The following is a 24,665-nucleotide window of genomic DNA, read 5'->3' on the forward strand; positions in this document are numbered from 1 at the left end:
AATTTAATTTTGACACATTGTCGGATTAAATATTTTTTGCATCTATTTAATTATATATTGTAATTAAAAAATAATTTTATATATTTATCAGTAAATAAGTTTCTAAAAGAATAAATGTAATTAAATGACTATGTAATAAAATATACATATTTTAATATATCAAAATTAACTTCTATACTTTTAAATAATTGTTCTACTATTTATTATAATTTTTAAATATTAATTACCAACCATTCAATTAAAAAATTTATTTGTTATAATATTTATGATACAAAATATTTTTTAATCTAAAATAGTAGTTACAAATAAGATTATTTAAAAATAAATTAAAAAATATTATATAATTTTAAATAAAAAATATTAATTAATAAATAGATACTATTTTTTCTTATCTCAACTAATTTTTTAAGACGAAAAAAGATATTAATAATTTTATTTATATTTAAAAAATCAAGATTTAATTTAGTAATTAACTAATTAATTAATTTTAAAATTATATTATTACTGTTTATTAATTTTTTTATTGAATTAATTTATTTACTTATTTTTAATTTTATATTAAATCAAATTTAATAAAATAAATATTATTACATATTAAATTTAATAAAATATTCTTTTTAACATAAATCTCAAAATAAAATCTTGTAAATTTTTATGGAAACAAAAAATATAATTATATTGAAGACAAATATATATTTATATAAACTTTTTCTTTTTTAAATTTAATAGGGGCAAGTGCCTCCTTTCTATGCATTTGGGTCTGTCCTGGTAATGAATAAAGTGGCAATTTTACAAACTAATTCTTGAAGTGTGATGCGCAAAAAATAAATTTAAATTTTTAATATTTGTCTATTAAATAAATTAATAAATTAATCATTAGACCAAATTCTTAATTTAAGATTCGAGTTAAGTCGAGTTTTAAATGTTCTTAATTTAAAGTCTAAAGTTTAAAATTTAATTTAATTTTTAATATTTAAAATGACTAAATATTAAATAAAAATAATAAATTTTATTAATTATATAATTTTATAATATATTTTTTAGATCCGCAAGGTAAATTTTGTTTTTTTTTTAATTGTGCATCCGGTACCAATGCCACTTAGGGGAAAAGGGATCATTAAAGTCATATTTGAATCTATTGTATGGACAATAATAGAGACGACAAAATAAACCAAAAAAATGCATAATGTTGTGATAAGAATGGGGCGTGAATGTCCATTTCCATGTGAAGCTCACATTTTCAATAGAGAATGTATTTAATAAGATTGAAAAATTTACTTTCCTGTATGCATATAAATAGGACCCTAAGCCTCAGGTAAATACACACATCAATAAAAAATATCTCTTCTCCCTCTACGAAGTTTTTCTTTCTTTTCATATTATAAATATAGTATTAATATATAAATCATAGTTATTATGGTAGGGTGATATTAATATTAGTGAATATTAATACTAGAGTCTTTCATTTATATTTCTTTATTTTATCTTCTTTATTTAGTTATTTTATAACACGTTATCAGCACGAAGCTCTAACGAAATTTTAGGAAAACTCCAGGTAACAAATTTTTATTATGTCGAAACTCTTTCATCTTGAATATAATGCTAGATATATCTGGATACTATATGCTAAAATCCATCTTGATTCAATGGATCTTAGAGATACCATTAAGGCTGAAAATAATACATCCCAAAAGGATAAAGCTAAAGCTATGATTTTTCTTCGTCGTAATCCTGACGTATGATTGAAAAATGAATATCCCACATTAAAAGATCCTGCAGATCTATGGAAAGACCTTGAAGAAAGGTACAATCATCAAAAGACGGTGATACTTTCTCAAGCCCGGTATGTTAGAGAAATTTTTTTCGATCTTCCATGTCTCGAATGTGCTCCTGCAGCAGCATTATTGAGAAAAAGAATTTAAAAATATTCTGAGTTAATTTCTTGCTTTCTTTTTGCTGAACGCAACAATGAGTTGCTCTTAAGAAATCATGAAGTGCGCCCAACTTGCGCCGCCCCATTTCCTGAAGCAAATGCGGCAAATCATAATCCCAGAAGAGGTAAATGGCAAGGTTTTGGTAACAAGAAAAAATATGGAAGAAAAATAAATTATGTTCACAAGAAAGGATCTCACCAGAAGTGGGATAAAGAAATGAACAATGGGCAAAATAGATTAATTGAGGATAAATACTTCCGTTGTGGTGGAAAAGGCCATTAGTCACGTACCTGTCGTACCCCAAGGTACCTAGTTGATCTTTATTAAGCATCCTTAAAAAAAATGATGACAAAGGAAAGGAAACAAATTTTGTTTCAAATGATGAAAATTCCACCACCCATTATGATGTATCTAATTTCTTTAAGGATTCTAAAGAAAATATTGGCTATTTGAACAATGATGAAATAGTTTGATATGTGTGTGTGTGTTTCTTAAGTATTCATGAAAATAATTTTACTGTGCATGTACTTCTACTCATTTTATTATTATTATTATTATTATTTGTTTTTGAAGAAAAATGGCAATGACATATTTTGAAGATATTTGCCTTGCGGATAGTACAAGTTCGCACACTATTCTTAAAAGTAATATATATTTTACCCATCTTGTGCCAAAAGAAGAAATCGTTAATACTATTATTGGCTCAGGCAATGTGATAGAAGGCTCCGGAAGAGCTATAATTTTGTTTCATGGAGGAACAAAATTTATAATAAATAATGCACTATTGTCTACCAAGTCTCGAAGAAACTTGTTGAGCTTTAAAGATATTTGCCGAAATGGATATCATATTGAGATTATGAATGAGAAAAATCATGAGTATTTATGTATCACAACTCATGATTCAACTAAGAAAGTTATATTAGAAAAGTTACCCTCTCTTTCATCTGGGTTATATTATACTAAGATTAGTGCAATTGAATCACATGCCACTATAAACCAGAAGTTTACTAGCCCAAATAAATTCATAACTTGGCATGATAGATTGGGTCATCCGAGAACAACCATGATGAGGAAAATTATTGAAAACTCTCATGGACATTCACTAAAGAACCAGAAGATTCTTAAAGCTAGTGAATTTTGTTGTGCTGCATGTTCTCAGGGAAAGTTAATTTTAAGGCCATCACCAGTAAAGGTTGGATTTGAGTCCCTTGAATTCCTAGAAAGGATTCAAGGTGATATATGTGGACCCATTCATCCACCATGTGGATCTTTTAGATATTTTATGGTTCTAATAGACGCATCTTCAAGATGGTCACATGTGTGCTTATTATCTTCTCGCAACCTGGCGTTTGTGAGATTACTGACTCAAATTATTCGATTAAAAGTACAATTTCCAGAAAATCCAATCAAAGCAATTCGTCTTGATAATACTGGTGAATTTACTTCCCAAGCTTTTGATGCTTATTGTATGGCTAATGAAATAAGTGTTGAACATCCAATAACTTATGTTCACACACAAAATGGGTTAGCAGAATCACTTATTAAACGCCTCCAATTAATTGCTAGACCCTTGCTTATGAGAATAAATCTCCCAACCTCGGTTTGGGGCATGCTATTTTACATATCGCAGCACTTATTCGTTTGAGACCAACGAGTTACCATCAGTTCTCTCCTATGTAATTAGCTTTTGGCCAGCAGCCAAATATTTTTCATTTAAGAATATTTGGGTGTGTGATATATGTTCCCATTGCACCACCTAATCGCACCAAAATAGGACCCCAAAGAAAATTGGGGATATATGTTGGATATGATTCTTCCTCTATAGTGAGGTATCTTGAAATACAAACTGGAGATGTATTTAAAGTCCGGTTTGCGAATTGTCATTTTGATGAATCAAAATTTCTAACATTAGGGGGAGAGAATAAGTTTCCTGAAAAGGAACTTAATTGGAATACATCATCATTGATGCATTTAGATCTTCGATCAAGGCAATGTGAACTAGAAGTTCAAAAGATTATACATTTGCAAAGAATAGCAAATGAATTGCCTGATGCATTTTTCGGTACAAAGAGGATAACCAAATCTTATATACCAGCAAAAAATGTCCCAATTCGAATTGATGTCCCAATAGGACAAGTAGCCACTGAAGCAAATTCACACCAGAAGCATGGCAGGACGGAAAATGCCCCAATTCTAATTGATGTTCCAATAGGACAAACAGCCACTAAAATAAATACACGCCAGAAGCGTGGCAGGCCTGTCGGTTCCAAAGATAAAAATTCTCGAAAGAGAAAAGAGGTAAATACTATTCCTGTTAAAAAAGACACAGTAAAGACACCTGCAGTTGTCCAAAATTCTGATATAATTTTAACGCCAGAAGACGTTCAGGTACCTGAAAATTGTGAAAATGATGAGATCTCGATAAATTATGTCTTTACAGGAGAGAAATGGGACCGAAATAAGACAATTGTCAATAAAATATTTGCATATAATGTGACATTAAATATCATGCATGAAAGTAAGGATCTTGAGCTAAGATCAGTTGAAGAATGTCGACAAATGAATGATTGGCCAAAATGGAAAGAAGCCATGAAGGCTGAATTAGACTCACTTGCAAAACATGAAGTCTTTGAACCTGTAGTCCGTACACCTGAAGATGTAAAACCTGTTGGATACCGATGGGTATTTGTGAGAAAACGAAAAGAGAAAAATGAAGTTGTACGCTACAAAACCCGACTTGTGGCACAAGGTTTTTCACAAAGGCCCGGTATAAATTATGAAGAAACGTATTTCCCTGTAGTGGATGCGATAACATTGCGTTATTTGGTCAGTTTATCTGCGTATCATAAATTGTATATGCATTTAATAAATGTGGTAACAAGTTATTTATATGGCTCATTAGATCGGGATATCTATATGAACGTCCCTGAAGGACTAAAGATATCTAAACTTGATGAGTTTGGAAAACTCCAAATTAATATTTGTGATGAGCAAACATTATTAAAATATTTAATTGCAAAATTATTAATTCAATCTTCATTTAACATATGTTAATTAATAATTTTGTGATGCAGGTTTTTAATTGGGCCGGAAAATAAAATGTTGCTAGCCCAAATTAAAACCAACAATCAGCCTTGTTACATGTTTCCTATTATGTGGCTGAATTGTTGTATTAAAAGGGCCAAGCTCAATGTTGTTGCAACTAAACCCATATTTGATGAAAGCCTCCTATGCTTGATCCGAAACAAAATTCACCAGGAAAGCAAATGTTACTAATTGGGCCAGATTTAATGTTGTTATTAACAAGCCCACCATTAATTTTTTTTAAATGCTTCCAAGCCTAGTCCGAAACCAAGAAAGCATATAGGCTTCATGCTTTCCAACGGATTCCATTGCTTGCAAAGATTGGATTTCAAAACTTAATATGCTAGCATTGGAAACATGAGAGAGAATTTGACTTTGATTTGATGGGAATCATTATGATTAATGCTATACGCTACTCAAAGCAAAGGGAGTAAAAGCTATCCATCATATGCTTCATTTCATTTAATTACTTTTACTTTAACTTCACATTCTCTCTCATCCCTTTCTCTCTTCTCTTCGGTCATGTCACAGCAACCATGGAAGCTACACTAAGCTACCAAAAGGAAAAAGAAGAAGCTGCATGCTTCAAGGCCATCAAGTTAATGATGGCAAGAAAAAGAAAACCAAAAGTATGTTGTGGCTGAGATAATCACCAAATGTGGTAAGATTTGGTGAGGTAATCTCGGATCTTTCATACTCAAAAAGAAGGAAGAAGATTTGGCCAGCAAGGGAGATTCTTGAAGCATGGCTTGTCTTTGATTCTGCTCAACCACCACAGGAAGTAGCTAGAGTGGCGAAGTGATGGTTGAGGCAGAGATTGAAGCAGATGAAGTCATCATCATCATGAAGCATCAAGGGCCAGAAATCCATCTTGGAGAGCAAGCCAAGGATGGAGAGCTCGGATTGATGAAGAGTGATGATCAAGAAAGAACTAGAGATAATTGCATGTTGGGTTTTGCAGGGTTATCTCTTCTCTCACTATGTGGCCGAACCGGTTCTGTTTCTTGAAGGAGGAAGAAGTTGGTTTGGGTGTTGGCTTCAAGTGTGGAGGCTTCCCTCTTCTTTAAAAAGAGAGAACAACCATTGTTTGGAGCAAGGAGAAAATTTGAGAGTGCAAGGCACAGAGTTCTCTGAGCTACCTGAGCTAACAGATTTCTCTTCTCCTTCAATGTATTCTATTTTGTAATTTTTCTGTTTAATTTTGTCATGTCTTGAGTCTCATAGAAAAAAGGCAAACAGTGAGGTTTGTATGAAAAAGCCATAGAGCGGAAAAAGGCAGAGAGTGCAAAATTAAAAGAAAAAGCCATAGATGTCTTAGAATTTCTTTGTACATCTGTGTTGTGTTTCATGATTCTGTGGGAATTCCCTTGTAAGTTGGGTTAGCACTTTACAATTTGTAATCTGGATGATTATAGTGAAAATTCCATCATTGTTGTGATAGAGACTGGATGTAGGCTGCACTGCACTTAGCAGCTGAACCAGGATATATCTGGGTGCAATCTTCTCTCTCTCCTACTTCACTTCAGTTTCTACTGTTCAGATGCAAAATCAAAAATGTCTCGTGCCAAGTGACGAGACAAAATGAAAATGTCTTGTGGCTAGGGACGAGCTAAAAACAGAAAAGTCTCCTCTAAGTCCAGCAAGTGTTAGCAAGTAAAAAAAGGGGGCTAAGATTCAACCCCCCTTCTCTTAGCCACTGAAACCATCAAAACTATCCAGTGAATATTCGCAAGGGTTATACTCAGTTAAATTGCAAAGATCTTTATATGGTCTTAAGCAATCTGGACGAATGTGGTATAATCGTCTTACTGAGTATCTGGTCAAAAATGGATTCAAGAGTGATGATATCTGCCCGTGTGTTTTCATAAAGAAAACTGCATCTGGATTCATTATAATTGCTGTGTACGTTGATGATTTAAATATCATTGGAACTCCTGAAGAGATTCCAACAATTATAAAAACTCTAAAAGAAGAGTTTGAGATGAAAGATCTTGCAAGAGCTAAATTTTGTCTCGGCCTGCAGATCGAGCATACAAAAAATGGGATCTTTATTCATCAAGCGACATACACAGAGAAGATCTTGAAAAGATTTTATATGGATAAGTCACATCCATTAAGTATCCCAATGATTGTAAGATCTTTAGATGTGGAAAAGGATCAATTCCGTCCTAAAGAAGAGAATGAAGATATCCTTGGTCTTGAAATACCATATCTTGGTGCCATTGGAGCGCTAATGTATCTTGCTAAATAATATGCGACCTGATATATCATTCGCAGTGAATTTACTAGCAAGATATAGTTCCTCTCCAACCAGAAGACATTGGAGTGGAATCAAACAAATTTTTTGATATCTTCATGGAATGGTTGATATGAGATTGTTTTATCCCTATAGATGCAAGTCACAACTAGTTGGGTATGCAGATGCCAGATACTTGTCTGATCCACACAAAAGGAGATCTCAAACAGGATATCTGTTCACATATGGTGGTACAGCTATATCATGGAGGTCCACGAAACAGACGATAGCAACAACCTCCTCTAATCATGCTGAAATACTGACGATTCATGAAGCTAGTCGCGAGTGTTTTTGGCTGAGGAGTTTGATTCAATATATTTTGTCATCATGTGGACTGATTGATCATAAGATAGCTCCAACTGTCCTATTTGAAGATAATACAGCATGCATTGCTCAACTTAAAGGCGGATATATCAAAGGTGATAGAACAAAGCATATTTCTCCCAAATTCTTCTTCACTCATGATCTACAAAATCAAGGGACAATTGATATCCAACAAATCTGCTCAAGTGACAATCTGGCAGATTTATTTACAAAATCACTTCCAAAATCCTCCTTTAAAAGATTAGTACATGAGATTAGGAGGCGCCGATTTCAAGACATTAAATGATGTTGGCAAGAGGGGAAGACTGTACTCTTTTTTTCTTGGTCAAGTTTTTTTTTCATTGGGTTTTTCTTGACAAGATTTTTAATGAGGCGGTCACCATCACAAAGGATATTGTACTCTTTTTTCTTCACTAAAGTTTTTTCCCATTGGGTTTCTTTAATAAGGTTTTAACGATGCAATAATGTTAAATGGGCATCCAAGAAGGAGTGTTGTGATAAAAATGGGACGTGGATGCCATTCCCATGTGAAGCTCACATTCTCTTAATGTATTTAATAATATTGAAAAAGTTACCTTCCTGTATGCATATAAATAGGACCCTAAACCTCACGCAAATACACACATCAATAAAAAGCATCTCTTCTCTCTAGGAAGCTTTTCTTTCTCTTTATATTATAAATATAGTATTAATATATAAATAATAGTTATTATGGTAGGGTGATATTAATATTAGTGAATATTAATATTAGAGTCTTTTGTTTATATTTCTTTATTTCATCTTTCTTATTTAGTTATTTTATAACACATAAGTATGTTTGTGGAACAAATTAAAGCTTGTATTATTTTTATGTGATTGTTTATTGTTATGAAACTTAAAAGCTATATCTAATTTTTTTAAAATTAATATTTAATTTAAAAATATAAAAATAAATAATTTTAAAATCTAAAAATTTATGATAAAAAATAAATTAAATAAAAATTAAATATTAATTTATAAACACCGAAAAATTGACCAAATTTACACTGCCAGTTAGCCAAAGCAGAAGTGGCCTGTGTGTCTCAGATAGATCTCTTTCACCGACATGATGACGTTAGTATTTTAGAAATAAAAATATTATTTATATATTAAAATTAATCATTAAAATTAATTATTAATATATTTATATATAAATATATAATTTAATTTATTTTTAATATATATTTATATTATAATATATATTTTATATTAATAATTAATTTTAATAACTAATTTTAATGTATATAGTAGAAGAGGTTGTTTCTAAAAACTGAAATACATCTTCACAAAGCAATTTACCAAGTGGTTCTGGTTCACATAATTTAGTTTCTCTTTCGCAGCTTCTCAAGATCTTGGCAATAATGAAAAAGTTGATGTTTCAGGTATGGACAAAACAGGTTACCCACCCAAAGCAAAAAACTAGGAAAAATTATCATGGCAGTCATCAAACTTTGTGCATCATGCATCCCCCTATGGCCTATGCACCAGAATAAGCTGAATTTCAAGTTTCCATAGTCAAATGAGTACTGCAAGTCTGCACCTGTATTCTTTAGTCCATACAAAATTTTTGTTTAACTTGTCTAAAAGTAGAAAAGAGTGGAGTGAGACCCACTTCTTGAATAATAAAGCTTGATGAACCGATGAAATAAAAAAAGAAAAAAAAAAGAAAAAAAAAAGAAGATAAAGATGCTAGTCCCTCCTTGTTTTCGATTGTAATAACCAATAACCAATAACCAATGTATCCCGAGTGTATTATTTAAGAGATCTCAACAAGTAAACTACCTTACAACATCATTTTTCTTAAACTACTTTACAACATCATTTTTCTTAATGTCATTCCATGGCTTCTTCTACGTCTTCTAAAGCCTCCCTTTTTCTCTTAGCAACAATCTTATTCTTCTCAAATGCTTGTGCTATCAGCAACCCCTCCAATGCAGAAAACCTCAATGCATTGAAATCCTTTTGCAGAACCACACCATACCCTGAAGTTTGCTTCAACTCATTGAAGCTATCAATCTCTATAACCATATCTCCAAACATACTCAACAACCTCCTTCAGTCTCTCCAAGTAGCTATATCAGAAGCCACAAAGCTATCTGATCTTTTCAACAATGCTGGAAACTCAAATAGCATCATAGAGAATAAAATAGGAGCAGTTCAAGACTGCAAGGAGCTCCACAAACTCACATTGTCTTCTCTGAAACGCTCTCTAACCGCAATCCGTTCGCAGAACTCGAAGGACTTGGTTGATGCAAGAACATACCTTAGTGCAGCGTTAACCAACAAAGAAACGTGTTTAGAAAGCATGGAGTCAGCTTCTGGTACCCTTAAGCCAACTCTTGTGGATTCTGTGACCAACACTTTCAAATATGTCAGCAACACACTCTCAATGCTCCCTCGTAAGCCTGATATGAAGAAGAAGCAGACGAAGAGCACTCCAAAGTGGTTTTTTTCAAAATCAGATGATGAAGGGTATGATCCTAGTGAAGTGATTGTTGTGGCTGCAGATGGGAGTGGGAACTTTAGCACTATCAATGAAGCTGTTGACTTTGCTCCAAGTAATAGCTTTGACAGGACAGTGATATATGTGAAAGAAGGGTTATACGAGGAGAATGTGGAGATTCCAAGTCATAAGACCAATATTGTTTTGCTTGGAGATGGAAGAGATGCCACTGTCATCACTGGTAACAGAAGTTTTGTTGATGGCTGGACTACTTTTAGATCTGCCACTCTAGGTAAACAAACCCCTTTATGATACTATTCATTATATTGATTGTGAAATGTGAACCACTTCTTAGCCTTTAAAATGTTCTGAATTAGTTATTATGATTTTTTTATTTTGTCCACTCTGGCTACTATATATGGTTTTGTTATCTCACTAATCTGTTTAATTTTTTGTAAATTTGAGTAATTATGAGATACAAAAAATGATTAAGCTCATCACCTGTTTTTTCCCCGCTCTCTCTCTCTGTCTTATCGATCAGCTGTGTCTGGGGATGGTTTTCTGGCTCGAGACATAGCAATTGAGAACAAAGCGGGGCCAGAGAAGCATCAAGCAGTTGCACTGAGAGTTAATGCAGACTTGACTGCATTCTACAGATGTTCAATCTATGGCTATCAAGACACACTCTACACTCACTCCTTCAGACAATTCTACAGAGAAAGCGACATATATGGCACCATAGACTTCATATTCGGAAACGCGGCAGCCATCTTTCAAGGCTGCAACATTGTTTCACTAATGCCAATACCCGGCCAGTTTACGGTTATCACCGCGCAATCACGAAGTAGCCCTGATGAGGACACAGGGATCTCAATCCAGAACAGTTCAATTGTAGCAAGCACTGATTTGAGTTCAAATTCGACGATGGTCAAGAGTTACCTTGGGAGGCCATGGAGGGTGTATTCTCGCACTGTGTACATAGAGTCGTACATTGATAAGTTCATTGACCCGTTGGGATGGACAAAGTGGAACAATAATAATGATGGTGATACTGAAGGGCTTGAGACTCTGTATTATGGAGAGTATGAGAATTATGGGGGTGGTTCAGACACTCGTAACCGTGTTGATTGGCCAGGATTCCATTTGTTGGATTACAATGATGCTTATAACTTCACTGTTTCGGAGTTCATTGCAGGTGATGCTTGGCTTGGTTCTACTTCTTTTCCGTATGATGATGGGATTTGAACAGCAGACGATACTTCTTTTGCTGCAGAAGCATTTAATATCCTATTACATTGTCTAGGGATACATGAACAAGTAATGCACGAATGAGTAAGAGATATCTACAATAATGTTTTGGTGAGATCTACAGTGCCTTTGTTGTGATGTCTAAATTGCCTAACTTACATTTTAAAGTAAAAAATAAATTATATAAAATTTATTAAATATTATTTGTTTACTTTTTTTTAGTAATTTAGGTACAATGTGGTAGGTACCATAGCATTCACCATATGTTTTTGCTGTGGTTCGATGCATATGGTGGATCTTCTCCTGTTACAATGACACTCTTCCATACTTGTAATAAGGAGGAGTCTAACTCATAAGTCATAACCCCTTCACATGCTTCATGCTTGCTGAACTACCCATAGGCCCATATATTTGTTACTTTGGCATCTTATATTTTCATTATTAAGAAGGATACTAAGATAAAGTTGTTTGAAAACATTTTGTTTTAAGGATGTTTACGTGTCACAAAAATCTGCCTCGCCCGCGAACTTATTTTATTTATTAATTATTATAATAATTAATTAATATCAAATAATATAAATTCTGACTATTTTTTATTAATATTTTTTATTATTAAATATTTTTATTAAAAATATTTATTAAATTGATCAATAATTAGTTTATTATAGCAATAATAGTAAATTATAATTATTCAATTCGGTTAATTTTTATCAAAATTAGTAATTCAATTTTTTTTATTTAAAGAAAGAGTTTAACACTTGAAGTAAAGGATACAAAGACAAGAAAATAAAATGATAATACATCATTTCCTAGCACACAATAACAATTCTATCGCACAATTTATAACTGATGTCTTATTCTAAAATATGACATTATTCTTTCGTAGTTTAATGTTCCATGTAATTGAGAAGAATCCAATTAATTAATACTTGTACAATTTTTTTTTTTTTTTGTAGGCATAGATCTCCAACTTTTAAAATGATCTTTTAAAGTATCAGAAACAATTTATATTTGACCAATTTTCATAATTCATGCACACCATACCTGCTAATAGTATTCACAAATAATAAATAAGTGTTGAACATTTTTAACATTTTTTTTACACAATACACACAAATTATCATTCTAATTTAAGATTCTCAACCTATTCAATTGGTCCTTTATACTGACTTAGTCTACCAATACAAACTAAGTGAACAATTCAACTCAAGACTAAACTTTTAATTCTTATTTCTTAACGTATTTTATTAAAATTTAATAAATAGTTTTCATTTTTTAAGTATAGATTGATAGTCCCGTTATAATTAAGTAAAGCACTATGCAGACTAATCTTATATTCATTGTTATGCTACATATTTAGTAAATAGAAGAGGGAAAATTAAAAGAAAGACAAATACACAATTTTTAATTCCTAAATTGTGAATTTTAAATTTTAAATTTTAAATTTTAAATTTTAAATTTTAAATTTGAGTTATTATAATAAATATGGTCTTTAGTAACAAATATTTTACAACGCCTTAAAACTATTCTCTTAGATAGTTGTAGATAACAATTTTTTGTAGTGTTACTGTTAAATTTAATTTTTTATTATTTTATAGTAACAAATTAAAATCGTTTTCTTTGACTATTTTAAAGAATGGTTTTATAACCGTTACCATGATTTGTTTTTAAGTAAAGGTTTTTTATTGTTGTTTAAATAATTGTACAAAAGAAACGCATAAAAATCATTGCCAAAATACTACACTTTAAAACTATTCTATTAGATGGTCTTAGACAATGCTTTTTATAATGTTGCTGTTGAAGTTCAATTTTGCATTATGTTATAATAACAAAATAAAACCGTTCTCTTTGACTATTTTAAAGAACGGTTTTATAACTATTACAATAATTGTTTATCAAACAACAATTTTCTAGTATTATTTAAATAATTATACAAATTAAATAATACCAATAAAAATAATTTTAAATAATCATATAAATTAAAAGTATTTTTTCTATAAATACTGAATATATAAAATACTAAAAAACTATTATTATAAATATATAACAAATATTATTTAAAAGAATAAAATTAAAATAAATTTATAATAAATATTATATATTTTTGTTATAAATATATAATAAATATTATTTTTAGAAAAAATAAAGTTAAAATATATTTATAATAAATATTGTTACGGCCTAGCCCAAACCACTCGCGGGTCGGCCCGACCCACTGAGGACCCGACCCGAACGGTCGAGCGCGTACGACCCACTTCGCGAACCGGACACGCGTCCCTGACAGCTCTTCACTGCAGCTGTGAGGAAGCTTCGAGGAAGGTGGGCCTGTCCTTGCAGGGCCCACCTCTGACACGGTATAAATGGAGAAGGACCTGCCCTTCCCCCAAGGTATGTCACTTTTCCATCCACCATTTCCCCCGCCTGCACACTAGCTGACTAGAGCGTCGGAGTGTCTTTGCAGGTGGCACCCCCTCCCTCCTTCACAACGGGAGCTCGGCTACGCGGCAAATCCGAACCTAGTACAATCGCGATTGAGGCGTTCTCACCCTATCCCATAACCACCCGACCTGTCCGGCAACCGACAACCGAACATTGGCGCCGTCTGTGGGGACTCTCGCCTCAATGAACGCTGTGCCGGGTCCCGGAGACCAAGGCCGAGGGGCCGGAGCAGAAGGGGTGGCCTCGGTTGCCTCACTAAGAGGAGGACGAAGGTCCCCCCGACAACACACTGAACAACACACAAGGACGCGACCTTTCGGGGGAACGGGCGGCGACAGCGCCATAATAATGCAAGAGCTACGTCACAGGGTCCAGAGCCTGGAGCGGCAACTGGCCGACCAGGAGCGTGACGGACGAACTACCGATCCCAACTACACCCCATCCTCCGAAAGCCAAGAAAGAGACTCCCACCGAAGCCGTCTGCGACGCGCCTCCGTATCCCGAACGGAAGCGGAGAGCACCCGGGAAGAGTCCCCGATCCCGAGGAGACGAAATGACACGATCATCTACTCCCGAGGCAAGGAAACGCGTCGCACAGCACGTGATCGCGAAGACGGGGAAGGGAGGCCCGAGAGGACACGACAACCTGTGATAATGGGTGCCACCCCATTCCACCGATCCATCCTCGAAGTCCGGTTGCCGAAGCACTTCGACAAACCAATGGACATGAGGTACGATGGAACTCAAAACCCTCTAGAACACCTCACGGCCTTCGAAGCCAGGATGAATCTAGAGGGAGTAGGGGACGAGGTGAGGTGCCGAGCCTTCCCGGTAACCCTCGCGGGACCCGCGATCAGATGGTTTAACGGCTTCCCGCAAGGGTCCATCTACGGGTTTTCGGACATCAGTCGTGCATTCCTGGCCCAGTTTACAACACGAATAGCAAAGGCAAAGCACCCGATCAACCTTCTGGGGGTAACCCAGAGACAGGGAGAGCCGACCAGAAAATACCTGGATCGGTTCAACGACGAATGCTTGGAGATCGACGGCCTAACCGATTCGGTGGCCAGCCTTTGCCTGACGAACGGCCTCCTCAACGAGAACTTTCGAAAACACCTTACCACGAAACCAGTTTGGACGATGCACGAGATCCAGACGATAGCCAAAGAGTATATAATCGAGGAGGAAGTCAGCCGAGTCGTGGCTGCCAATAAACGGCAGCCCGGTTACAACCAACCTCGGCAACAAGGTAACGGAGAAAGACTGAAAGAGCAAGCCAGGGAAGAGGTGCCAAGCAAGGCACCCAGGTCGTTCCCCCGGGTCGAGAAATTCACCAACTACACCCCGCTCACTCTTCCCATCATGGAAGTTTACCAGCAAATAGCCGAGAAAGGAATCCTGCCGAAGCCCCGACCACTCAAGGACCGTACGGGAGGAAATAAGAACTTCTACTGTGACTACCACAAAGGCTATGGTCACCAAACACAGGACTGCTTTGACCTGAAGGACGCACTAGAACAAGCGATAAGGGAAGGTAAGCTAGCGGCTTTCTCCCATCTTATCAGGGAGCCGAGGAGGCGTTATCGCGACCAATACGAAGAAGGCGAAACCCGTTCGGCAAAGCGGCGACAAGAGCCAGAAGATAGAGACCACGGCCTCGCCGTGATAAACGTGGTGACGGCCAAAAACGCCGCGCCAAGGTCACGATCGGCGCACAAGAAAGATGCTAAGGTCTTAGCGGTCTCCTCCTCGTTGGTGCGAAACTTTAAGAAGCCTCCATCCATTTCTTTTAGCCCGGAAGATCAATGGTTCGACGACGCCCCGAAAAACCCTCACATGGTCATCACGGCCAGAGTAGGAACCGGTCTCGTCAAACGCATCCTTGTCGACACAGGGGCTGACTCGAACATCATGTTCCGCAACGTATTTGACGCGTTGGGACTAAAGGACGCCGATCTGACGACTCACCAGCACGGGGTCATCGGATTGGGCGACCACTTCATCAAACCTGATGGAGTAATATCTCTGCCAATCTCAGTGGGACAGACTCAAGGCCGAAGATCGGCGATGGCCGAGTTCGTGATCCTCCGAGATTCCACCGCCTATAATATCATCTTGGGAAGGAAGACGATTAACGACGTTGAAGCGATAATCAACACGAAGCTGCTAGTCATGAAGTTCGTTACCGATGACGGATCTATAGGGTCCATAAGGGGAGACCTTGAGACGGCAGTCGCTTGCGATAATGCCAGCCTCTCCCTAAGGAAGAAATCCAAAGAGGCGTCCGGCGTGTTCCTAGCTGACCTGGACGCCAGAGTAGACGACAAACCCAGACCGGAACCAGAAGGAGACCTAGAAAAATTCATAATCGGCGACACGGAGGAAAAATTCACGTTCATCAACAAGAACCTCCCGCATGAGTTGAAGGAGCCCTTGGTCGAAATGATAAGGGCCAATAGGGATTTGTTCGCCTGGACACCAGCCGACATGCCGGGCATAGACCCAAAAATTATGTCACACCATCTGGCAGTCAAGTCGGAGGCACGCCCGGTAGCCCAACGGAGGAGAAAGATGTCAACAGAGAGGACGGAGGAGGTGGCCAGGCAGACGGCCAGCCTCCTAGAAGCAGGTTTCATACGAGAAGTAGACTACTCGACGTGGCTCTCGAACGTAGTTCTAGTGAAAAAGCACAACGGCAAGTGGAGAATGTGCGTAGACTACTCTGACCTTAACAAAGCATGCCCTAAGGATTGTTTCCCCCTCCCTAACATAGACGCACTCGTCGATGCTGCGGCGGGCTACCGTTATTTAAGCTTCATGGACGCTTACTCCGGTTACAACCAGATACCGATGCACCGACCAGACGAAGACAAGACGGCGTTCATAACGCCGGGGGGAACCTTCTGCTATAAGGTGATGCCATTCGGCCTAAAAAACGCAGGGGCAACATACCAAAGGCTGATGAACAGGATATTCCACGACCTCATAGGCAAGACAGTGGAAGTCTATGTGGACGACATCCTCGCGAAAACAACGCGACCCGACGACCTCCTGAATGATCTGGCAAATGTATTTGCGTCTCTCCGACAACACGGCATGAGGCTGAACCCCCTCAAATGTGCCTTCGCCATGGAAGCTGGAAAGTTCCTAGGATTCATGATAACTCAGAGAGGGGTAGAAGCCAACCCGGAGAAATGCCAAGCGATAATCCAAATGAAGAGCCCAGGTTGTATCAAGGACGTCCAAAGGTTGGCAGGGCGGCTGACCTCATTATCCCGGTTTCTCGGAGCATCGGCAACAAAGGTCCTACCGTTCTTTAACCTCATGAAGAAAGGGATAGCGTTCGAGTGGACACCCGCATGCGAGGAAGCCTTTCGGCACTTCAAGGAAATCCTGGCGGCACCCCCTGTGCTCGGGAAGCCAAAGGACGGGGAGCCATTATACCTGTACCTCGCCATAACAGGAGAAGCCCTGGCCGCAGTTCTAGTGCGAGAAGAAGGGAGGTCTCAACAACCAGTCTATTTCGTAAGCAGAGCCCTGCAAGGGGCAGAATTAAGGTACAGCAAACTGGAAAAGCTAGCTCTAGCACTCTTGACCTCCTCACGGAAGTTAAAGCAATACTTCCAAGGTCACCAGGTTGTCGTAAGAACGGACCAGGGAATCCGGCAAGTACTTCAAAAACCCGACTTGGCGGGAAGGATGATGACTTGGTCCATTGAACTTTCCCAATACGACATTCGATACGAACCCCGGCAAGCCATCAAGGCGCAGGCAATGGCAGATTTTCTAGTAGAAGTAACGGGGGATCCAACCGAAGAAACGAGCACACGGTGGAAGCTCCACGTGGACGGAGCCTCCAACCAGACGTCTGGCGGCGCTGGGATCATCCTGGAAAGCCCGGTAGGAGTCGTATACGAGCAGTCGATCAGGTTCGAATTCCCCATTTCGAACAACCAGGCAGAATACGAAGCCCTTATAGGGGGCTTAACCCTAGCAGCGGAAGTTAGAGCAACAAGGCTGGAAATATGCAGCGATTCCCAGGTCGTCACCTCCCAGGTAAACGGGAGCTATCAAGCCAAAGACTCGTTATTACAAAAGTACTTGGAAAAAGTTAAGAACTTAAGCCAAAAATTTGAAGAGATCACGGTCCACCATGTGCCCAGAGAAAGGAACACACGGGCAGACCTCCTATCAAAATTGGCCAGCACTAAACTGGGAGAAGGCAACCGATCTCTCATCCAAGGTATGATGAGGGAGCCGGCGGTCACTTTGCATTTGTCAAGGATGGGCTCTTCATGGCTAGACCCCATCACCAGCTTCCTAGAAAATGGCAAACTCCCTGACAATGAAAAGGACGCCGCGAAACTGAGAAGGGAAGCAGCCAAATACGCGGTCATCTAAGGACAGCTATTTAAGAAAGGGTTCAACCAGCCCCTACTGAAGTGCTTACACCCCGACCAAACAGACTACGTCCTCAGGGAAGTCCATGAAGGCTGCTGCGGACACCACATAGGAGGCAAAGCCCTAGCAAGGAAATTAATTCGAGCCAGATGCTATTGGCCGTCAATGATGGCAGACTCCAAGGAGTTTGTCAAAAAATGTGTCAAGTGTCAAGAGAACGCCAACTTCCACAGGGCACCAACCTCCGAGTTAAGCCTGTTAACATCCTCCCGACCATTCTCGCAGTGGGGAGTCGACCTCTTGGGACCCTTCCCAGTCGGTCCTGGGCAAGTCAAGTATCTCATAGTCGCCATCGATTACTACACCAAATGGATAGAAGCCGAGCCGTTGGCCAGGATATCCTCATCCAATTGCAGGAAATTCATGTGGAGGTAGGTGATAACGCGATTTGGGATCCCAGAAGTCGTCATCTCGGACAATGGCACGCAGTTTACCGACAAGAAGTTCACGGAATTCCTCACTGGCCTGGGTATAAGACAGAAGTTCTCCTCGGTAGAGCACCCCCAGACGAACAGACAGGTGGAATCCGCGAACAAGATTATCCTGTTAGGGCTGAAGAAGCGATTGGATAATAAAAAAGGTGCTTGGGCCGACGAACTAGTCTCGGTCCTCTGGTCCTACCGAACAACCGAACAGTCCTCCACTAAGGAGACTCCTTTCTGACTGACATACGGGTTAGATGCGGTGATACCCGTGGAGATCGGGGAACCGAGCCCCCGGCTACTTTTGAAAGGAGTGGAGAAAGTCGTGGAGAAGGACCTAATAGATGAAGCCAGAGAAATGGCCCATTTGACGGAGACAGCGCTAAAACAAAGAATGGCCCTACGCTACAACACCAAAGTGCTCAAAAGGGAATTCGAGCTGAACGATCTCGTCCTAAGGCGTAATGACATCGGCCCACCGACCCCTGGAGCGGGCAAGCTGGCGGCAAACTGGGAAGGCCCCTATAGAATCAAAAAGGTGATGGGCAAAGGGGCTTTCAAATTAGAAAGGCTCAATGGCGAGGAAGTCCCAAGAACCTGGAACGCGGACAACCTGAGAAGATTTTACTCCTAGCACACAGGGCGACATACCGACTAGTCGAGCTAAGTATCAATTCGCGGATCTGTACTTTTCGTTATGTCCTAGGGACCTTTTCTGCAATTACCGAATAAGATATACTTGTGCAAATTTTCTCCTTTTGTTTTGTTCACCCCTTTTTTCTAGACAACCCGTTCCGTCACAACTCGACAACGATGCGCGGCCCTGGGACTGATCACCCCGGGAGCCCATCAACTACCGCAATAGCAAATGACTACACTAAAAGGCCATGACCCGTTAATACAGACGACAGCTATAAACCAATAACGGTTAATAGAAACGATAACACAACCAGACGAATAAGAAAGTATTAACTACGTTAAAACGGGCAAACGACTAAAAAGTCAATTGTTCACAAAGGCCAAAGCGAAACGGCCAAACCAAAAAGTTTTATACAGAAAATTCATTTCTTGGGAACGTCAACAATCTTGCCGTCCTTAATAACCTTGAAGACGCCAATCGCCGACGTGTCGAAATCAGGAACAACAATTTTGACCTGAGCTTTAAGGGCCTCCTCGGTCGCCAGGATCGCACCCTTCCCCTGCTTGACGACGTCTTTATACTTTGTTTTCAACGCTGCCAGATCAGCCTCCGCAGTTTGTTTCTCCTTCTCGATCTCGGCCACCCGTTTTTGTGCCGCGCCGACCTGATTCTCTAAAGCCATTTCGCGCTCGACAAGTCGTGAAACCGTGGCGGTCGACTCTTCCAACTTCTTCTCGACAGTAGTGGCCTTCTTCTCGGCGGCAGTGGCTTTCTTCTCGGCAGCGTCGAGCTTCTCATTTGATTGGGTCAGCTGCTCCCGGAGAGTCTCAACTTCACCCTTAAGCTCATTATTAGCCTTCCCAGCTGATTCCAACCTCCTGCGAAGGGCCTCCATCCCGGATAGTTCAAACTCGGCTTTCCGGGCTATCACTGCGCTGCGCAAGAGGGTATGGTACATCCACCTCGCTTGCCCGGCAAGGGACGACTCAGGAAAATGCTCCTCAGTACCGGGAATCAACTGGGAATCAATAAAGCTCCCGGCACAGTAAGAACCCCCTCAGAGCTGCTAGACATCTTCCTCTTCCTCTTCAAGCTTGGAACCTCCTCCACATCTTCATCGGCAGCAGGGTTGGACGTCGACTCCCCAGTACCAACCACTTCAAGAATCGGGGAAGCATGAACCGCCGTGCCGCCAGGAACCAAGGTATCCTGAGCCGAGGTGCCGGTCTTCTCGACCGTGGCCCTTTGCTCAGAACTGGCCTTGTCCTCCGGAGCAGCAGCAGATTTTTCATTACCTCCCTCATCGTCACTCATGCAAAGGAAGGTTTGGAACAAGTTAGGGAGACCCGTGATCTCGGCAGACATCCCCACTGTAAAAAAGGAAGAGAGGTCGGTTAGTAGCAACGAATTGTTAAGAAATGCAAGAATCTAAGATACGAAACAAGTAAAGGCTTCTCACAAATATAATTACGACCGGCCTCCCGATCACCCATGAGGAGGTGAGGATTCACATGATTCCTCCCAAAGACTGCCATCAACACATCGGCAATCTTTCTATCCACCGCAGACATGCCCTTATAAGATACTTTAACAAAGGCATTGGACCCTGCCCCGAAGCTCCAATAAGTCGGGATAAGGCGTGCCCCCTCCAGCGACAACCAAAAGGGATGACGACCTTTAACAAGGCGGACCTTGAAGTATTTATCCTTAAAACCGTGATAGGAGTCCTCAAACAAACCAAAAATCCTCCGACCTTGGGCTGACCGGAAGGACATGAACCCCTTCTTATGTTTCCGCTCCTTCGAAGGGTTTGTAAGGTTGAAAAAGAAAAGAAAAACATCTACAGACACCGGCAGCTCGAGGTATTCACAAACCATCTCGAAACAGCGGATTGAAGCCCAGCTGTTCGGATGCAACTGCGACGGCGCCACGGAAACCCGACCTAGAAGCGCCATTTGGAAGGCGAAAAACAGAATACGAACCCCAACTTGAGTAAACATGGATTTATAGAACCAAATCCAATCGGCGACTCGGGGAGCGTTGAAATTAAGCTCGTACAAGCGCTCATGAGGAGCCGGGACAAAGACGTCATAGTTGGCTTCCTCATCGGTCCCTCCGCACAGGTACTCGGCCTGACGGAACTCGGTGAGCTCCTCCTCGCCCATTTGGTTAGGAGAGTCCTTTACGTCGGAAACGACCCAGGCGTAGGGATCGTACGCCGCGGGAGAAGGGGAAGCCCGGGAGGTCGTGCGAGCCATACCTACATGGGGGGACCATCCAGTCAGTCTAAGAGGTCGGTTGCTCGGGGCGAATACAAATACTACCCCCACTACTCCTCAACTAAGACTAAACACAGTTAAAAACGTAAAAGCCCCAAACAGAACCTATCCTGGAATGGTACCCCCCCAACACATCTAACCAGCATCGAAAGGCTACATAACAACAAAAATCTAACAGATACAAGCAACAAGCACAACATAAAAGAGAAAGAATTCGAGAGTTACCTGAATTGGTAATAGGAGAAGGAGGATAAAGTTGTAAGAGAAGAAGGATGAAGGGGGGACGTATGGGAGCACTACAACAACGTTCTGGAATTTTGGGAGGAAGTAGCACGAAGATAGAAGAAATGAGAGTATGCAGAAATACAGAAGCATAAAACCAACTGTTTAAAAACTGCCTCCCAAGAAGCGCGAAAAACCTGGGGGCAAAATAGTCTTTGCGAACAGGGTTTTTTCACCCCATTATGAGCATTCAATACTCGGCGCAAGGAACAAGGCGCCAGAAACGGTTGCTTATGCAACCAAGAGACACGCGCATTGGGGGCATGTCCCTCCGACGAGCGGCCGACCTGACGAGAATGAACGAAACGCGAGACGACATGCCATTGATAGCTCCCACGACTACCACTGGCGCGTGGGGGCACTGTTACGGCCTGGCCCAAACCACTCGCGGGTCGGCCCGACCCACTGAGGACCCGACCCGAACGGTCGGGCGCGTACGACCCACTTCGCGAACCGGACACGCGTCCCTGACAGCTCTTCACTGCAGCTATGAGGAAGCTTCGAGGAAGGTGGGCCTGTCCTTGCAGGGCCCACCTCTGACACGGTATAAATGGGGAAGGACCTGCCCTTCCCCCAAGGTACGTCACTTTTCCATCCACCATTTCCCCCGCCTGCATACTAGCTGACTAGAGCGTCGGAGTGTCTTTGCAGGTGGCACCCCCTCCCTCCTTCACAACCGGAGCTCGGCTACGCGGCAAATTCGAACCTAGTACAATCGCGATTGAGGCGTTCTCACCCCATCCCATAACCACCCGACCTGTCCGGCAACCGACAACCGAACAAATATTATTATAAAAAAATAAAATTAAAATAATTTTAAAATAAATATTAAATATTTATTGAAAATTTTTTTCTCTAAGATAACCATGGACTCTACTCAAAATCAAAAACAAAAACTAAGACTTTACTGATCTTTTAAAAAAGAAATCAGAGCGCATTCTTCTTCCTCCCTCCACCATCAACGTAACCCTAACCCACACCAACCCAGGCCATCAGACCATCACCGCACCGCAGCTCACCAACCCAGGCCATCACCCCCGGTGCGCCGTCCTTCTTTCCAAAATCGTCGCAACTTACTTCTTCCCGAAATTGTCGCTGCGTCCTTCCTAAAGTCGTCGCTGCGTCCTTCACTTCCCGGAGTCGCTGACTCTCTCCTCTCCACGGCGTCGCTGCTTCTCCGTTCTCCGCAGCCTCCTTGCTTCTCCCCTGTTCTGCTTCTGCTTCGCTGCTTCTCTCCTGTTCTACTTCTGCTTCGTTGCTTCTACCTCGCTGCTTTTGCTTCACTGCCTTGACTGATTGTGGGTTGTGTGAGTTTCTGCTTTTGTGTTTGTTTCAGTCCTTTGAATAGTTTCTGCTTTAATGTTGATTTTCTGGCCCAATTTTAGGCCTAAGAGATAAACAGTTGCTTCACTTGAAGGCAGAGACGGCCAAGACCCCCCAAAAAAAGGCAGAGAGAGCGTTCACCTTAGCCGTTTCGAGAGCAGATGCCGTCTTGAGAGACCACCAATCCAGGGACAAGTTGGAGCGTGGTTGGCAATCTCTTTGACGGCGGTGGCAAGTTCAGTTAGTCCTTGTGGGCTTGTGGAGGAGTCTTTGTAGTGGTTCATTCTGTTCATATAAAGTGGTATGAAAGTAATTGCACTCCATCTATTTGATGTTTTGCTTCATGTATATTACTGTAATAGTTCACCTCACAAGTTGAATATATAATGCCATATACTTAAAGCAGCTAGGAATTTTATGATTTTTTAGGTTTTTGCATAATCCATATAGACACAAAATGGGTAATGGTTCTTTGTCAATGCTGTTCTGATTTTGTTTTAATTTTAATATTAATTTGTTATAATATTGTTATGATTTTGATTTGGTAATTAATTCTCTAAAAATGTTGTTTTGGTTTTGCTTTGATTTTAAACTTAATTTTATATTAATTTAGTATAATGCTGTGTGATTTTGATTTAGTAATTGATTATTTGAAAATGCTATTTTGATTTTAATATTGATTTGGTACAGTGCTATTCTAATTTTAATTTGGTAATTGGTTATTTGAAAATGCTGTTCTGATTTTGTGTTGTTTTTATTTTTAATATTGAGGAGGTATTATTTGTTGTTAAAATTTCTATATGTTCTCATATCTTAAATATGGTTGATTATGTTGATGTTAATTTAATTGTTTTGTGTATCTAAATAGAAGAATGTTATGATATATATGTTTGTCTTCTCTCTCTTAATCATTTTTAGTAAACATTATTAGTATTAAAGATATGTAGTTTTATATTTGATTTTTTTTTTTTTTTTACAGAAAAACTATGTTGAAAGGGAAATCAAACTTGATTAAGGTCAATTTTTTAAGAGTAAATGTTATAGAGTAAAAGTCATGAACTTGTGGACATAATGATAAATCTATTTGCTATTTAGTTATTTTAACTCTGTTTTATTATTATATTTTTTACAAAATTAGATGATATAGTTCAAGGTTGTCATGACTTAGGCTATAGTATTATGGTATTTTGAAAAATGATGATGATATAAGTACAAGTAGTTATGATCTAGACTAGTATTATGTTATCTTGCAATGATAATATAATATGATTGTGGATCTTACAATAATTTTTATAAGTTAAATTTGATAGAAAATGTTCAATTATTTTTTTTAGTGACTTGATTCAAATATTTTAAATTATTTATTGACATTAAATAATTAAAAAAATTAAAATTAATTTTATTCATGAGAAAACTACTATTATAAATAAAGAATTATATATTATAAAATAGAGTTGTCAAAAGTTACAAAA

At 39.3% G+C, this 24,665-nt stretch overlaps 1 protein-coding gene across 1 annotated transcript; it reads left to right on the forward strand.

Annotated features, from left to right (window-relative positions):
* Positions 1-9,429: 9,429 nt before the first annotated feature.
* LOC130942585 (probable pectinesterase/pectinesterase inhibitor 12) lies at positions 9,430-11,743 on the forward strand. The gene is made up of 2 exons (XM_057871016.1): positions 9,430-10,391; positions 10,641-11,743. Exons 1-2 carry the CDS (start codon positions 9,497-9,499, stop codon positions 11,342-11,344), a joined length of 1,599 nt encoding a protein of 532 aa, XP_057726999.1. The 5' UTR covers positions 9,430-9,496; the 3' UTR covers positions 11,345-11,743.
* The last annotated feature ends 12,922 nt before the right edge of the window (positions 11,744-24,665 follow it).

The sequence above is a fragment of the Arachis stenosperma genome, chromosome 1, assembly GCF_014773155.1.
Source record: "Arachis stenosperma cultivar V10309 chromosome 1, arast.V10309.gnm1.PFL2, whole genome shotgun sequence".
NCBI classification, from domain to species: Eukaryota; Viridiplantae; Streptophyta; class Magnoliopsida; order Fabales; family Fabaceae; genus Arachis; species Arachis stenosperma.

Excerpts from the sequence above, each read along its gene's own strand:
- LOC130942585 (XM_057871016.1), top strand. The coding sequence starts at position 9,497 with ATGGCTTCTTCTACGTCTTCTAAAGCCTCCCTTTTTCTCTTAGCAACA. Across the intron at positions 10,392-10,640 it reads TTTTAGATCTGCCACTCTAG|CTGTGTCTGGGGATGGTTTT; the intron begins GTAAACAAACCC and ends CTTATCGATCAG.